The sequence below is a fragment of the Anolis sagrei genome, chromosome 4 (genome assembly GCF_037176765.1).
Source record: "Anolis sagrei isolate rAnoSag1 chromosome 4, rAnoSag1.mat, whole genome shotgun sequence".
NCBI classification, from domain to species: Eukaryota; Metazoa; Chordata; class Lepidosauria; order Squamata; family Dactyloidae; genus Anolis; species Anolis sagrei.
This window is the reverse complement of record NC_090024.1, coordinates 171,535,586-171,554,193: the sequence shown is the minus strand read 5'-3', so window position 1 is coordinate 171,554,193 and position 18,608 is coordinate 171,535,586. Positions and strand designations below refer to the sequence as shown.

Below are 18,608 nucleotides of genomic sequence, written 5' to 3'. Positions count from 1 at the left end.
GTAATATGAAGTATTTTGTTTTCTAGGTAGTGAAAATCGGAAGTATCAAATGCAAAATATTCAGGTTACAGAAGGCAGTCTGTGGAGGATAAGTGTGGAATACATAAACACCTATAGTGGAATCTGTAAGAAACACCTATATGTTTCTTACAACAGGGAAAGTAGTTTATTTTTAATGTAGGGTATGTCATAGTATTATTGTTCATATATATAGAAACATGCATATCTACATGCCTGTTCAATAAAATATAGTAAACATTTCCAGAGATATGTCATAATCACAACCACTCATGCACATAAGGGGAAAATATTAACAATACAACAGCTTTGTTTGAACAGATGTGTTTTCAAACTAATTTTATTAAGTGTAACTCTCCACTAGCATGATACTAACAGAGTTGTTTCACTATCGGTAACAGAAACCGAGGAAGAGAATTAGAAAGTTAAAAGGATACTAGGGAAAGCTCTGAGGCAAGGTGTCAGAAGATATATGCAACGGGAGTTTTGAGTTCTGAAGCAAAAGGTGGGTTGCACTAGGGAAAGAACAGATAGATCTGAGTGATTTCACTAATAGTGTTTATTTATGTTTTCAGAGAAAGGTGAATATAAAAGAGCTCCTGATCACAAATTATCACTCACTGTGGACATTAGGCTGCCTTCTTGCGAACAGGCTTTTGATTAGCTCAACAGGATAATCGCACATCCTGATCTAATATATCCAAAGGGAGGTTAATCTGATTAGATTCTTGGTCACAGAAGCATAGCTGATGACAAGGAGGCCAAATAGAAAGCCCAAAAACAAGGCAAGAAGACTGGCAATCTAAAAGCATGACACTTAAAATCAAGGCCTTGAAAAATCTAGCACAACACTCTGTCTCCCAACTTGTCCAACAAAAGAAAGTCACCAAGCTTAGAGTTCATAACACATATGTGACACAGCTTTCCCCTGCAATACAGCAGAGATCTAATTCTCCACTACTTTTGTTCTTGAAGAAAGAAAGAAATGATTTTAACAAATGTTTGTTCTGCTGCATTAAAGTCATTGAAATCAACAGCTTTCAAATCCTTTTCACTTTATTGTACAGCATTTTCAGAGCAGGAAACTGCATTTATAAACTTAGAATATTTCTGCAAACAAATTAAAAACCAAACCTATTTCCTGCACAAGAAACAGGATTTTGTTAGAATTTTGTGCAGAATTTATCCAGAACTACAAAGATTCTGAACAAGTTATTTATTCTTTTCATGTGGCTTAATGACACCTGAGAAACACATTTCCAACAATTTTTCAAATACTTCTTTTCTCTCAAAAACACATTCACAGCTAGCTCCCTGAGAGTCTAAGAGCACCTCAATGAAGTCAGCAACTTCAAGATTAAGTCCATGTACAAAGAATAATGAGACCAATGCATGTCAACACTGTTGATTTATTGATCGTACACACGGTGAAATATAGGAGAATGGAATGTTGGAAGGGAATGCTGATTGGTAGAATCATTGACAAGACTTGCATAAGGCTGGTGAATTCCGTTTGCCCTGGGTATGAGAGGAAAAGAGTTAGAGAGAAGTTCACATTAGGTAAAGGTTGGAATGAGAGATGGGAGTTTGAGATGAGGAGCTGATAAGGGCATAATCTAATCTGAGGGGAATGTGAGTGCCAGAGTTTTTAAATGTAATTACATTTTAAATGTAATAAATCCTATGCTGTGTTATATAAAACTTTTTTGTTTATTTGTTCAGTTGCTTCCAATTCTTCGTGACCTCATGGACCAGCCCACACCAGAGCTCCCTGTCCGCCGTGGCCACCCCCAGCTCCTTCAAGGTTAAGCCAGTCACTTCAAGGATACTATCCATCCACCTTGCCCTTGGTCGGCCTCTCTTCCTTTTTCCTTCCATTTTCCCCAGCATTATTGTCTTCTCTAAGTTTTCCTGTCTTCTCATTATGTGGCCAAAGTACTTCATCTTTGCCTCTAATACCCTTCCCTCCAGTGAGCAGTCGGGCATTATTTCCTGGATTATGGACTGGTTTGATCTTCTTGCAGTCCAAGGCACTCTCAGTATTTTCCTCCAGCACCATAGTTCAAAAGCGTCTATCTTCCTTTGCTCAGCCTTCTTTATGGTCCAGCTCTTGCATCCATAGGTTACTATGGGAAATACCATTGCTTTAACTATGCAGATCTTCATTGCAAGCGTGATGTCCCTACTCTTAACTATTTTATCAAGATTGGTCATTGCTCTCATCCTAAGAAGTAAATGTCTTCTGAACTTTTTAAAATAAAGTTTATTTTTATACAGTTTGGGTTTCCAGAACTGGTAATCTGAGAACTTTAACTGAGATAAGGTGTCTGTGATGGGAGCACTGAATACTGGGTTATGGGCATAATCCACTGAGGACAGAAGTTGCATAAATCCTCATGGCACCCAAGTCTGGTGTCATATCAGGTGGGGCAGGACATCCTTGCACTACGGCAGAGGTGAGGATGAAAGAAAGTCCTCACTCTTATTAACGGCAGTGAGCACTATGGAAGTCTTCACATTTGGTGGGTCTTCACATTTGGTGGATTCAAGAGTAGAAATCCTATTTGGAGGCCACAGTGGTGAGAATGCTTGAGAGGAATCCTCATAGGTGGTAGCACTGGTGAATCTCCTGAGTGGAAAACCTCAGTCAGATAAAGAATGGATTCCTCACATAAAGGGTTGAACCCCATACAGACAAAGTAACGACAAGGGATTAAGAGCTTCAGAGGTTCCTGGCTAGATGACTGAATATTTCAAAGACCATATTTATGAGACACATAAGAGATATCACGGGAGTGCTAAAATTTCTTATTTAAAGAAAATAGAACAGATGAAGACTAGTGTAATACAGTAGGCTGGAATTATGGTTTCATTCTTGTTTGTACAAGTATCAGTTGATGCAAAGCATTTATGCTTACTTAGTAACTTTCCAAGGGCTATATCTTTGATCTAGTATATCCCAGATTACTGGAAAAAATGTAAAAATATAAATTATCACATTCTGAAGTGTTACAAATGCTAATGAAAGAAATGACATTGGAACAGATTTACAATGCATACTGTATCACCTTTCAGCTGACAGGCACTTTTCATGTTTAGCAAATTATCTGCTCTTCTCCCAAACAAAGGACCAACCTTTTGTGGAGGCAACTCTACAGCTGAAAAGATTACCCGATGATACACATAAAATTAAAGACACAGACCCTGCACACAAGCATACAATGGAAAGTAGCGGTGAGTGACCAAAGTATACACTTCAACTGCTTTTGTTGCCTGCATCCAAATTTCCCGAGGCTCCTTTTTCTGGCAAATAAAAAAGAATGACTGTCCAATCTTGGGAGTCTCCAGAAGAGGTGGTCTGCTTTTGAAATTGGATTTTTCAAATCCAAGGTAGACTTTTACTCAGTTCCTATCTTTTTGGTTATCTGTGAAGCAACTAGTTCCCAAACCCACAGAAATAGTTTACCCTGGATTTAAGGTATGGCAACATGGGGACAAGATAAAAAGGAAGAGAAAAGTAAACTGTATCAAGGGGTTGAGTACAAAAAGGATGAACTGGGTCAAACCACTGCACAGAGACTTGGCAGTGTAGCTTTTCTGAAACTTTGCTTCCTATTTAAGAGAAGAGAAAATATATTTTTTTAAATGATAACATCCAAATTCTATTTTTTATTACAAATGAGAATCTGATTAACATACTTTAAACATACTTTATGCCGATGACACTCAGCGGGTGCTGAGATGGAAGGCCGACCGGACTCTGTACATGATTGTTTCCATCAGTGCCTCGAGGCCGTTACTGGATGGCTGCGTGCCAGCAGATTGAGGGTGAATCCAGCAAAGACGGAGATCCTATGGCTGGTTGGACCGGGCAGTGGGGACATCCATCTGCCCACCCTGGATGGCGAGGCGTTACGCCCGTCATCGTTGGTAAAGAGTCTGGGAGTCCTTTTGAACCCTCTGCTGACAATGGAAGCCCAGGTCTCCGCCGTGAGCAAAACCGCCTTCTTTCAGCTGCGCTGGATCACCTAGCTACGGTGATCCAGGCCACGGTCATCTCAAGACTGGACTACTGTAGCGCCCTCTACATTGGCCTCCCTCTGTCGGTGATTCGGAAGCTCAAGTTGGTACAAAACGCAGCTGCTCGGCTTCTTGCGGGAATTCCGATGAGATGCCACATAACACCAATCTTACTACAGCTGCATTGGTTACCAATTGAGCACCGGATCACTTTCAAAGTGATGGTACTCACCTTTAAGGCCTTGCATGGTCTGGGGCCAATGTATCTGAGGGATCGTCTCACCCCCTATCAACCCCAGAGATCCCTCCGTTCTGAGGACCAAGATCTATTGGAAGTCCCCAGTGTCAAGACCTTGCGTCTAACGGCAACCAGGCGCAGAGCCTTCACAGCAGTGGCGCCATCAGTCTGGAATGCTCTGCCACCTGAAGTTCGTGCCCTGCGGGACTTACCAGCTTTCCGCAGGGCATGTAAGACATACCTGTTCCGACAGGCTTTTAATGTTTGATACTGTTGTTTTTAAACTGTTTTAAATTGCTTTTAAACTTTGTTAGATTTTAGCTATTCTTGTAAGCCGCTCCGAGCCCCAGGGGAGTGGCGGCATATAAGTTTAAATAATAAATAAATAAATAAAAGACATGGTGCTCAACAAAAGCTTAAACTGCCTCAATTACCTCAGTTCATGTTGTGTACATAACACACATTTCTATTGTTAAAAATGTCATCCCTCTATTAACTGTCTGTGTTATTGAAAGCCAGTTTGATTGGCTCCCACTTTCTTATGCGTAAAGAATGCAGTAACCCCTCCCCACCCCGTGTACAAGTGAAAAAGGCAAGAATATCTCGTGCTGGGGTAAATGAAGCTTGACTACTGCAGTTCTGGAATGGGCTACCCACACTGATAGAGCAGGCCTTATGTGCCACTGTCATTTCATTGACCCTGTAGATCCGGCTCTTTTTCCTCTTCCTGCATGCTGTGGACATGTGTTTTGCCAGGGCAAGGGAGAGGAGGTATGGTGGAAAACAGATGGAGTAGGAGCAGGCCCTACATGGTAGCACCACTTCACTTACCCTGTGGCACTTCCTTTTCCACTTTCTGTGTGCCACATGTTTGTTTTTCCCAGGAACTCCCCTTCTTTGTCCAGATAAAAGACACACACCATACAGGAAAAGACGCCAGGACCTGCAGGGTCAGTGAAGTTCTACATGGGCCTTCTCCTTATGTGCCATGTGTAAAAAAAGGGAGGTACTCGCTGAAAGAAACACACATGGCATGCCCAGATCCCAAAGATGTAGCTGCCCTACAAACACTGACTGCCTGCATTCTGAACCTAAACAGCTCCCCCACTCACTTCCTAAGGAAGGAATTGCCATTTAAATATTGGCAACCCCAACTTCAGAAATGAAGTGCAGTACAGAGTGTGTGTGATCATTTCCCACCCATCACCTCCAGAAGATGGGGCTGCCACATGAATAAACCTTGGGGAGCTGGACATGGTGCAGGTGGAGATCCCCCTCCTACCCATACTTCTTGAGGAGGCAGGTATGATTGTACTTATTAAGACTGAACAGAATCATAATTAATCAATGTCATTTTTCTGGCACTGCATCAGCTGGGAATATGTCTTAAAACAATAATTAAATTTCATTAGTGTTTATAGAGGTATCAGTGCAGTCATGCCAGCCACATGACCTTGGATGTGTCTATGGACAACACCAGCTCTTCAGCTTAGACATGGAGATGAACACCAACCCCTAGAGTCGGACACGACTGGACTTAATGTCAGCGGAAAACCTTTACTTTTACCTTTATGAGTTTACTATATATGTACACTAAGAAAAGATGCCTACTGATGAAATTCCAGCTAAAACACTAGCAAAATCTCTTGATGGAGCCATGCGTTCTATGGGGTTTTGTTTTTTCATTACTCTTCTTACAGAATGAGGAAACAAACAATAATACATCTATTCTAAAAGATTACATAAACAAATAAAGTTAATCTAGGACAATGGCAAACAAACAATCTACACTCACATATTCCATGAAATAATCCAGTATACTTCACAGTGTAAGAGGAATGCTACATGTGAGAAAAGCATAGTACAATACCTGTCTGTTCAGGCATAGGCTAGGCTGAATTTTCTTCTAGCAACAAAAAGCTTCTGAATATTTGTATCATTGTAGTATAATTAGTAAATTACTGTAATTACTAACTGACTGAACTGTTTGCCAGTTTTAGCAAAGATTGTCAAGTAGCCTTTAGTTATTTTATTTGAAATATACAATTTGCTGTAAATATAGCATATTTTAAAATGTTTTAATAACTTTTACTTAACTTTAATAACTTTGAATATATTAAATATATCAAATATTTAATAGACAGCATGGCTAATATCCTCAAAAGTCTTGACAAAGGAGAAAGAGATTGACTTTGAAACAATTCATTCAAAGAGAAAATGTGTTATTCTATTATGGACAGCAGCAGTTAATTTATTCTTGCTACGTGTCAACTGACCTATAGCAGCCCTATCATAGTGTATTCTTGGAAAGATTTATTGAGGGAAGGTTTGTCATTGCCTTTCTCTTAGTCTGTAACTTGCACAAGATCACCTAAAGCAGTGGTTCTCAACCTGGGATTCCCAGATGTTTTTGGCCTACAACTCCCAGAAATCCCAGCCAGTTTATCAGCTGTTAGGATTTCTGGGAGTTGAAGGCCAAAAATATCTGGGGACCCCAGGTTGAGAACCACTGAAAGGGTTTTCATACTTGAGCAGGACATTTTTACCCCGAGTGAAACTCTGACATTCAAACCACTAGCCATTGAACTCACTATCTTTCACACCAGGGCATTAAAAATACCTAAAGGAATAAAAGGTACTACTCTGTAGAAACTTCTGCCTCTGTTGACAATCCATTGTTTTTTCACATGGTGATCACCAAAAGTATAAGACCAACTGGAAATTCTCTTTCAAGAATGGAACCCAAGTACTCTTTGCTCCCCCAACCATCTGTCCCCTCACCTGTCCAATGTAAATGGGAAATGGTAGACATGGTGTGGATGGAGCAGTGGGAGCTCTTGATCCACAGGATAATAATAATAATAATAATAATAATAATAATAATAATAATAATAATAATATAATAATAAACCTTTATTTATACCCCGCTACCATCTCCCGAAGGACTCGGTGCGACTTACAAGAGGCCGAGCCCAAATACATCAGTAAAAACAACAACAGCAATACAGACAATAAATAAACTCATAAACAAAGCAATAAACAATAACAATAACACCACGACGCATTAAAAAAATCTATGGGAGGGCCAAATGTAATAATTAAAATTTTAAAAAATGCTGGGCATGACAAGGTGACATATAACTAGGATAGGTGTTTGGAGAGAGATAGGGCGAGCAGACAATCCTAGATCATTAGTAAAGTGCGATTAGGGACATGTTGCTTAGGGTTTCCTTATTCTGGGAACAACCATGTTTTCAGGCTCCTCTTAAAGACCGCCAGAGTTGGGGCATGCCTAATGTCCTTGGGGAGCGAGTTCCAGAGTCTAGGGGCCACCACCGAGAAGGCCCTGTCCCTCATCCCCACCAGTCGTGCTTGCGGTGAAGGTGGGATTGTGGGTATGGCCTCTCCAGATGAACGAAGAGATCGTGTGGGTTCGTACACAGAGATGCGGTCACACAGGTAGGCGGATCCCAAACCGTTTAGGGATCCAAAGTTCTCCCTGCCCCTTACTTCTACCCCCTGACCGTGCTAAACATTTATGTATTTACTTTATTTTTATCCCACCTTTCTCCCCATGGGGACTCAAGGTGGCTAAACAATTAAACTAGCCCTGTACCAGTGCGATTTTAATCTCTCCCAGTTACAGCAGAATGTACACTGCTTTTTAAGAATCAGGGGGAAAGAAAGGAAAGGCTCCTTTTCTTCTATCAAGACTACAGCTGGGCACAATATACATCTGACACTATGATCCATAGGGCTGCCTTGTTGATGGTCCAAATGATCTTATTTCCAAGTACCGTATATTCCGGCATATAAGGCGACTGGGCGTATAAGACGACCCCCAACTTTTCCAGTTAAAATATAGAGTTAAGACGACTCCCATGCATAAGACTACACCCGTGTATAAGACGACCCCTGACTTTTGAGAAGATTTTCTTGGGTTTAAAAGTAGTCTTATACGCCAGAATATACTGTACTTTCAGAAGCTACGCTCCCTGGATGGATCTGGCCAACTGTGTGTGGAGTCTCTTCTCCAAATACCTCAACCACTGACAGTAAATCAGGATGGTAAAAAGTACACTTCCTCAGATGTGCTTAGAAGCAGTGTTCCATGAGGTGCACTTGGTCCAATTACTAGTCCATCTTACTTGTATATAAACAATGACAGTTCTGAGTAAGTTTTAAAACAGTCACTTTTGGAATATTCAAACAAATAAGTAGGTTCATTTTTAATTTTGGCTGTAGTTTCTGTTCTCACCAAGATTACTTTTTAAAAATAAATGAAACAAATAATACTTTTGTGAATGAATTCATCCAGGTTAATGCAAGTGGCTACTTTCTTTTTCTTTTTTAACCTGCTTCATTTGTGAGACAGGCCAAACTAGACAAAATGCTACTGAACTTATATATGCAAGTTCACTCACTCACACACACACACAAAATAAAGCATAGCAACAATAAACAAAAAGTGGAAACTTGAGAAGCAGTGACATGCTTGATAAAACTGCGCAAACTTTCTGGGCACATTATAAGAAACAAATACTTTCTGATACAGAATTCAAAGAATGTGATGATGATTCCAAAATCACCCACCCCCCAATAAACACATGTATACTGAGAACATGTGGTGTAGGGCTTTAGTAACATAAAGTACCAAGAACACCTTGGGCCTGCTATCCTCTTTGTGATGAGGTAATCCAACTATTAACCAAAAAAGTATGAATTTACCAAAACCAAAATTTCATCTGAACGATTTGATTTTGCCATTGGCACAAAATGATAAGAAAGCTTTCAAAATAAATGCAAGAAAATCTGAATGAAGTGTAGGCACAAAGAATAAAAAACACATATTAGTCACATTAGACACACAAAGAAATAACCTGGTGTATAACACCTCCCAAATGCAGCCTAGTCAAGACACAGGGATGAAGTAGCTATTTCTCATCTTGAAGCTATCTTGCTACTGTCAAGCCAGGACAAATATAGGAGATTGAGGGCCCTTGCACACAGCCATATAACTCACAAAGCAGATAATCTACAATATGTGCTTTGAACTGGATTATCTGAGTTCACACAGCCATATAATCCAGTTCAGTATGGATTTTATAAAGCTGTGAGGAAGGGGACTAACAGTCCAATTCTAGTGCTTTGAGAAATCACTGGACAGGTCTTACCAAGACCAAAACCTGTCTGCTTCTTTGTAAAGTCATGTCCTCATGGATGAGAAAAATGTTCTATCTCAAATGAGTGTTGAAATTTTTTTGTTCATTCTAGGGGCCCTTCCAGACAGGCCCTATATCCCAGGATCTGATCCCAGGTTTTCTGTTTATTCCAGATTATAAGGTGCCCCCGGTGGCGCAGTGGGTTAAACCCCTATGCCAGCAGGACTGAAGACCGACAGGTCACAGGTTCAAATCTGGGGAGAGGCGGATGAGCTCCCTCTATCAGCTCCAGCTCCTCATGCGGGGACATGAGAGAAGCCTCCCACAAGGATGATAAAAACATCAAATCATTCAGGCGTCCCTTGGGCAATGTCCTTGCAGACAGCCAATTCTCTCACACCAGAAGCAACTTGCAGTTTCTCAAGTCGCTCCTGACATGACAAAAAATAAATAAATCTGGAAGTGTGGACATATATAATCCACTTCAAAGCAAAAAGCCTGGGATAAGATCTTAGAATATAGGGCCTGTCTGGAAGGGGCCAAAGACCCCTAGTTATTTGTGGAATATCCAAGATGTGGAGGATGTGTGGAAATGGGCACTGGAAATTCTTGTAATTTATAGGTCTATGAGGAAAACTTTTTTTCAGCACCTATTGTAGGTGTTCTTAACGTATTTGGGGGTGCTGAATTTGAAAAAAATAAAATAAAAACCTCATACCACAATAAGCTCTTTCATAAATACCGTTAGAAACCCTTCATATCCACAGATTCTCTATACATATAGTCAACCATCAACGGCTTGAAAATATTTTTAAAAATCCAAAAAGTAAATATTTATGTTGACATTTTAATATATGAAACACCACTTTACAGTGTCATTGCATATAACTGAACTTGAGCAACCTAGAATATTGACATTAGGGTGGAACCAAACCCTATGTATAGCAAGGACCCACAGATTAAATTCAATGCTAATCTCATTCAGGCCCCATCTACACTGACCATTACTGCAATTTCAAACTAGTATAAAAGAAAGTGGTTTTACTGTACAGATGATTCTATAGGAAATCCTGGAACCAGTTTAAGGCCTGGGTAGCGATTACACAAAACACAGAGCACTAAGGCGCATTATGGGTTTTCTTTTGCATACTTTTGAAGGAGTTTGTTGTTTGGCCACCCCAGTTTGAAGCTACCTTCGTACAGTTGCAAATGGGGCCAATATGAAACACTTGCAAGAGAAACATAAACAATGAATTAACCTATCACGAACTTGAGGAAGGTAGTATATTTAAGTCTTGGTTTATTGTTGGGCACCTTCAAGTTATTTCCAACTTATGACAATGGGGTTTTCTTGACAGGATTTGTTCAGGGGGCTGAAGCCCCATCTATACTGCCATATAATGTAAGTTCATAGCGCAGTTGAACTGCATTATATGGCAGTGTAGACTCACTTAATGCAGTTCAATGCAGCATTATATGGCAGTGAAGATGGGACCTGAGAGACTGATTTGCACAAGCAGGGATCTGAACCTTTCTCTCCAAAGTCTGAGGGCCCTTCCAGACAGGACCTATATTCCAGGATCTGATCCCAGGTTTTCTGCTTTAAACTGGATTATACTGCAAGATAATCTGGAATACACAGAAAATATGAGATCGGATCCTGAGATATAGGGCCTGTCTGGAAGGGCCTCGAGTCCTTGAAAATGGAGAACACTTCCCCCAGAGCCACAGCTAAGCCGGAAATGAAAAAGGAGAAGCCTTTGCCTTGTCTGTGTGTCTCAATGTATGTGACTGTAAGGCACTGAATGTTTCTCTATGTCTACTGTAAATACTGTAATCTTCCCAGAGTCCCCTAGGGGAGAAGGGCAGAATACTAGCCATTATAATGCAGTTCAAACTGAAGTTCCTGTCACACAGCCATATAACCCCAAAAGCCCCACTAGATCCAGGGAAGTCATGCTACCCCTCTATTCTGCCTTGGTCAAACCACACCTGGAATACTATGTCCAATTCTGGGCACCACAACTGAAGGGAGATATTGACAAGCTGGAATGTGTCCAGAGGAAGGCGACTAAAATGATTAAGGGTCTGGAGAACAAGCCCTATGAGGAGCAGCTTAAAGAGCTGGGCATGTTTAGGCTGCAGAAGAGAAGGCTGAGAGGAGACATGATGAGAGCCATGTATAAATATGTGATAGGAAGTCATAGGGAGGAGGGAGCAAGCTCGCTTTCTGCTGCCCTGGAGACTAGGACGCAATGGAACAATGGCTTCAAACTACAAGAAAGGAGATTCCATCTAAACATTAGGAAGAACTTCCTAACTGTGACAGCTGTTCAGCTGTGGAACTCTCTGCCCTAGAGTGTGGTGGAGGCTTCTTCTTTGGAGGCTTTTAAATGGAAGATGGATGCCCATCTGTTGGGGATGATTTGAATGCAATATTCTTGCTTCTTGGCAGGGGGTCGAACTGGATCGACTACGAGGTCTCTTCCAACTCAATGATTCTATTTGCTTTGAACTGAGTTATCTGACTCCACACTGCCATATATTCCAGTTCAAAGTGGATTATGTGGGATTTTATTCAGCTGTGTGGAAAGGGTCTGAATTAAATGGCAGTGCAGGTGGGGACTCAAGTCAACTCTATTGCCCAGGCATGGGCAAACTTCACCCCTCTGGGTGTTTTGGACTTGAACTCCCACAGTTCCTAAAAGCCTACTGGCTGTTAGGAACTATGGAAATTGAAGCCCAAAACACCTGGAGGGGCGAAGTTTGCCCATGCCTGCTACAGTCAACCAAGTATGTAGCCTTTGCTCATATCACATTAGTATTATGCATACAAATCTCAAAGCAAGAATGTGGATGTGTGGGAGGAAGTCCATATGTAATGGAGCAACTCTTGGGGTCCTTGTGGAGTTGAGAAGACCAAACCCCTATAAAACCAGCATACATTTTAACAAACGTGTTTACAACAGGCATGGGGAAACTTCAGCCCTCCAGGTGCTTTGGACTTCAACTCCCACAATTCCTAACAGCCTAACAGCTTTGAAGCTGCAAGGCCATTAAATGCTAATCAGGATGGGCAATTGCAACATTCACACCTGCCTCCAACAGACAAGAGTTCTTTCTCCCACTCTGGACATGCAGAGAATCATACAGTTGGAAGAGACCTTGTGAGCCATCCAGTCCAACCACCTGCTATGAAACAGGAAAATCGCATTCAAAACACCCTGGACAGATGGCCATCCAGCCTCTGCTTAAAAGTTTCAAAGAAGGAGCCTCCACTACACCCTGGGGCAGAAAGTTCCACTTCTAAACAGCTCTCACAGTTAGCAAGTTCTAACTCAGTAGTTCTCAACCTGTGGGTCCCCAGGTGTTTTGGCCTACAACTCCCAGAAATCCCAGCCAGTTTACCAGCTATTGAGATTTCTGGGAGCTGAAGGCCAAAAAATCTGGGGACTCACAGGTTGAGAACCACTAATGTTCATGTGAAATCTCCTTTCCACAGATATATAACCTTCACTTGCTGATATTGCAACAGACCTCACAACCTCTGAGGATGCCTGCCATAGATGTGGGCAAAACGTCAGGAGACAATGCTTCTGGAACATGGCAATACTGCCTGGAAAACTTAAAACAACTGTTAGGAACTGTGGGAGTTGAAGTCCAAAACATCTGGAGGGCCAGAGTTTGCCCATGCCTGGTTTACAACCTTCGATTGTGTAGGCCTGGCTTGCCTTCATTCAGGAAGCAAGGCAGGGAACCCAAGGGCAAAATCCCCACAGGCATACACTGAATGCTAGGCCAGATCACAAGCATGCTTTCTGTGGTTGGTGCAATGGCCACCCTGGCCTCAAACGGGATTTCCTATGTACAGGGAAAGTACTTCTTTCTTTTAAGAGCGGTTTGAAAGGAGCAGAGGTGAAAAGGGTACCTCGTTCTCCACCACCTCATGGTAAGCGGGGGGCGGGTCGAAGCCCGTGGTGCTGGTGCCACCTCCTCCTCCACCTCCACCTCCTCCTCCGTCGCCGTCCCCTGCTGGCCCGCTATTCCCGCCCGGGGTGGGGGTTGTGGTGCTGTTGGTGCCGCCGCTCCCTCCTCCGCCGCTCCCTCCTCCCCCGCTGTCCATGGGCTCGTAGTGCAGGCCGGGCCGCTCGTTGGTGAGCAGCGCCACGGCCTCGTTGATGTCGTTCTTGGCCAGGCGCAGCGCCCTGCGGATGGCGGCCGCGTCCGAGAAGCCCATGCAGAGCAGCGTCGTCGTGTGCTGCTCCTCCTCGCTCTCCATGGCGGCGGCGGCGGCCCAGGCTCCGGCTCCGGCTCCTCCCGGCTTTCCCTCAAGCGCGGCTCCCGGTCGAGAAGGCGCTGCTTCTGCCAGCGCCACAGCCACCACCCGCTCTGCGCGCCGCCATGTTGATTGGAGGAAGAAACGCCCCCGCCTCCTCCTCCTCCTCCTCCGCGACTCCCCCCTCCCCTTTTTAGTCCCCGCCTCCTCTACAGACACACGACTCACGCCGTCGCCTCAGGGCGGCAGGACCAGAACAGCCCCACACCCACCCGGAAGTGGATGACGGCGGAGGGGAGGGGGGAAAGGAGGGGGTCACGTGACGGGGAAAGCGCTGCGTGAGCATGAATGGAACGCGAAAGGAATGGAAGCCGTTGTCATGGCAACCCCTGAGGCGGTCGTGGGTTGGGAGTTGTAGGCCCCATCTTACTTACTCTCTTGCTTAGGCCATCCCTCGTTGTCCGAGTAGGATTGTCCCCCAAGGTCGGTCCGTAGGTGTCTGTGGAGCCCAGTTCTTGATCTCTGCATCTTCTCCCTCAGTGAGAGCATTGGTTTCCAGGTGGAAGGCGGTCCCGGTGGGGGTTGGCTTGAGGCGCCTTCCTCTTGGCACGTTTCTCTCTTTCACTCGTTTTTCTCTTTCTCACGTTTCTCTCTTTCTCTTTCATTGTGCCTCTTCAAATTCTTCAGCACTGCTGGTCACAGCTGACCTCCAGCTGGAGCGCTCAAGGGCCAGGGCTTCCCAGTTCTGTGTCTATGCCAGAGTTTTTAAGGTTGGCTTTGAGCCCATCTTTAAATCTCTGGTGATAGTATGAAAGCTGGGTCCGGAAGCTCAGAGCCTTATGCTCTTTCCGCTTCGCTCCTTCAGGAGCGCTATTTGCGCAACGCAGAATGAAACACAGATATTATAGAAGGCATTAGGCCTGGGTAACAACGGAAAAATTTGTTTCTAAAATCAATTTGTATTTGGGGGGGTTTTTTGTTTCGATATTTAAAATAATTACAAAATTTTCCTTTTAAAAAGTTCGATATTTACGAAATTTCGTAAATGGTAAAAAATTAACGAATCGATTTCCGAAACAATAACGAATCGATTCGTTAATGGCGGACGCGACCGCGAAATACGCTAAAAAACCTCCAAAACCTTCTGAAGCTTCCCTCTCCCTCTGTTGTTGACTGTTGGTGTGATATTATAATTTTTTTTCACTAATTAAACCATAAAACTGGCCCAGACATGCGGAAATAATAACGAAACGACCTCAAAACAATAACGAAACGAATACAATATCGAAATACGAAGCATTTACAAAACGTTTTTGAAAATTCGTTTTTTTAATAATTGCTCCAGAATGGTTCGTTATCGTTTTGTAATTGAAAAAATTAACGAATTATTAACGAATTACGAATTAACGAAACGAAACCGCCCAGCCCTAGAAGGCATGTAAGAATTCTTTAATGGTAAAACCTTTACCCGAACCCTAAGCCTTACCCTAACCCTTAACCCTATTCTAACCCAAACCCTTAACCCTAATCCTTTCCCAAACCCTAAAACTTATCCTAACCCGAAACCTAACCTCTAAGCCTAATTCTAATCCTAAACCTTACCCTAACCCTTAGCCCTAATCCTAACCCTGAACCTAACCTCTAAGCCTAATTCTAACCCTAATCCTAACGCTTACCCCCACCCCAAACCCTAAACATTACCCTAAACGTTATCCTAACCCTCCCCTCCTTTCTATCCTGCCACCAAATTGCAGTATATTTCCCTGCCCTCAGTGTGCCGCTCTTCCCTTCTCTTATTCACAACCACCGTTGCGGAATGTGCGTAACACGCTCAGAGCTTCTGGACCCAGCTGTCATACTATCATCAAATCTCTTTTCCTGCCCACCAACATTCCATTTTTTGTTCTTGAGTTCGGAGTAGAGCAACTGCTTTGGGGGACAGTGGTCAGGCATCCAGACAACATGGCCAGTCCAGCGGAGTTGATGGCGGAGGACCATTGCTTCAGTGCTGGTGGTCTTTACTTCTTCCAGCACGCTGACATTTGTCTGCTTGTCTACCCAAGAGATTTGCAGGATTTTTCGGAGGCAATACTGATGAAATTGTTCTAGGAGTTACATGTGAGGTCTGTAGATAGTCTACGTCTCACAGGCGTATTGCAGGGTTGGGAAGACAATAGCTTTATGAACAAGCACCTTGGTATCCCTATGGATGTCCTGGTCCTCAAACACTCTCTGCTTCATTCGGTAAAATGCTGCACTCACAGAGCTCAGGTGGTGTTGTATTTCAGTGTCAATGTTGACTTTTGTGGAGAGGTGGCTGCCAAGGTAGCAGAAATGGCCAACATTTTCTAATGTTACATCATTAAGCCGTATTTCTGGCATTGGCCCCATCTATCAGGCTATAAAATAGTGAAGAGTAGAGACATCACACTGGCAATGAAGATCCGCATAGTAAAAGCAATAGTATTCCCCGTAGTAACGTATGGATGTGAGACCTGGACCATAAGGAAGGCTCAGAGAATGAAAATAGATGCTCAGTTTATTGTTGAAGGCTTTCATGGCCGGAATCACTGGGTTGTTTTAGGTTTTGGATTCATGGTCTCCATTTTAGTCACTCTCTTCTGAATATGTTCCAACTTGTCAATGTCTCTCTTGAATTGTGGCGCCCAAAACTAGGCACAGTTTTCCAGGTGAGTTTCAAACTGCATTATATGGCAGTGTAGATGGGGCTCTAGGTTGCATTGTAGAGGTTAAATATCCTTTAGCCAGAAATCCAGAATCTGAAATGGTCCACATTCACCTTTGTGGTGTAATAGACACTTTGTTTCATGCACAAGTTAAACAGTGTGATATATAGCGTTTTCTTCAGTCTGTGTGTCTTTGGCAGAGCTTTCCAAACATTTCCCGTTGGGGACACACTTTTAAGACATGCATTATTTGGCTACATAGTAATTCAGTTTTTCTAGCCAACCAGCGATATGGACACATATATAAATTGTAATAACGAAATATATGGAGATGCAACATATCTCATGAAAACTTTTCATTTATATTTTTAACAATATGATTTGTAAGATAATATACATGTCCAAGATTTCTGTCATTTCTCATTAATTTTGCACAACACATCAACAGAAATATTTAAGCACTTTTATTTGCCTTCTTACCAAGCAAAGCTCTTTGATTCTATAAATACTAAGGTGTCCACAAGAATCAAAGCAAGTCCTATCTATAGTTACCTGGAAGTAATTCATGTTGAACTGGAATACGATTGCTTTCATCAAATGTGGTTTGTACCCATTGCATTCTTTCTTTAAACAAATCAAGATTTCTATGGACAGAGTAAGGAAGTGCTTCTGAAATCCTTGAAGAGTTTGGCAGTAGATATGTTAAACTTAAAAGGAAATGTTAAGAAGATGACAGGAAGCAGGCTCTTGTTTCTAATTTCTGTACTGTACCTCATCCCTCTTGATCCCTCTTCAATATTAAATGCATTTCTTTTAAACCCAGCATGAAAAAACCCATTGTCTCTTCTAATTCAAGCAATTAGAGATTGCATTGTTTTTTCACTCCAGGGATCATATAATGCTGACATGTAAGGACATATTCCTAGACCTTCTTATGATGAATTAGATTTCTGAATTCTTGTGCATTATATTCATTGCACCAATGAAACATAGTTGACCAGTCAGCAGTCCATGAAATTCGGCTTTCAGAAGCTGTTACAGCTCTTAACTACATAAAATGCCTAGAGCTTAAGACAAATTACAGCTTTATAAAGTGTGGATGTGTGTAACAAGTTCCTGGATTAATTATACTACCTAGAGCAGTGAAGTACACTTTATGCAACCTAGAGCAATATATATACAGCTTGATCATGGTTTGGCTGTGGTGTTCATCATATTTATCAAGTTTCCTGATCTGACAGTTTGATTCTTTAGAGTCAGCAATTTTACCCTTTTTGAACCCCCCCCCCCCCATTATCGTATAGTCCAGATAAACAAAGATTAAAGAGCTCAAGCCAATTATATATAGTACCATAATTTATATACAGGCAGTGCCCAAGTTACAAACATCCAATTTACATCTGACTCCTAGTTACAAATGAGGATGAAACAACAGAAAGTGAGAGGAAATTTACCCCCTCCCCGTCCTCCCGGAAGGGAAATTCATTCCTTTAAGTGTCATCATGGAGAAAAAATGTCTCCACAGAAGCTTTATCATCAGTCCTTGTTTCCATGATTCCATAACATTGAGCCATGGCAGGTAAACTGGTATCAAACTGAATTAATTGTACAGTGTAGATGCATCCTAGGTATTGTTTGAGGAGGTTGTCCCTATATGTTGTTTGCAAGTATTGATTTCCTGAATTTCGGTGGCCTATATATATTATGTATTGTATTTTTTTCAATTTTACAACACACACACACATCATATAAACATCTCTAAAAATGGGGTACACCTTATAATCACGGGTGTTTTTTAAATATATAAAGAAAACTCTTTCCTGGTGGTGGTAGTGAATTTTATGTGTGTCTTACAATTTAAGTTGCCTTAGAATCAAAGAAATATGGTATTAAAGAAAAAGTCCCTATATTTAATTTCCCTACTAGGTAAACTTAGGATGCATTTGCACACATTCCTTTTGTACAGATATCAGTTTTGCTTTCATCATATCCCATGCTGTGATCAGTTGTTTTTTTTATTTTCAGTGTCTCTAGTTTATGAGAACAACAATACTTCATGATTCAGTGCAAAGGTCAGAAACTGTCCTCAAAAATGTGTTCAGCAATCTGGAATTGTTCCTTGCTAGGGTATCTATTCATAAGAAAGTTTGGATGCATCTGCTCGGAACCCACTCCATACTTTTGTTCTGTATTTCCAGATAACTGGT

At 42.1% G+C, this 18,608-nt stretch overlaps 1 protein-coding gene across 1 annotated transcript in view; it reads right to left on the bottom strand.

Moving 5' to 3' along the window:
• The window catches only part of USP24 (ubiquitin specific peptidase 24), a 106,582-nt gene extending 92,717 nt beyond the window's left edge, over positions 1 to 13,865 (bottom strand). Inside the window, exon 1 of the mRNA XM_060773568.2 lies at positions 13,367 to 13,865. Within this exon, the coding sequence (XP_060629551.2) occupies positions 13,367 to 13,717 (351 nt within the window). The 5' untranslated portion in view covers positions 13,718 to 13,865. The remainder of the gene's footprint in view (positions 1 to 13,366) is intronic.
• Between the last annotated feature and the right edge of the window lie 4,743 nt (positions 13,866 to 18,608).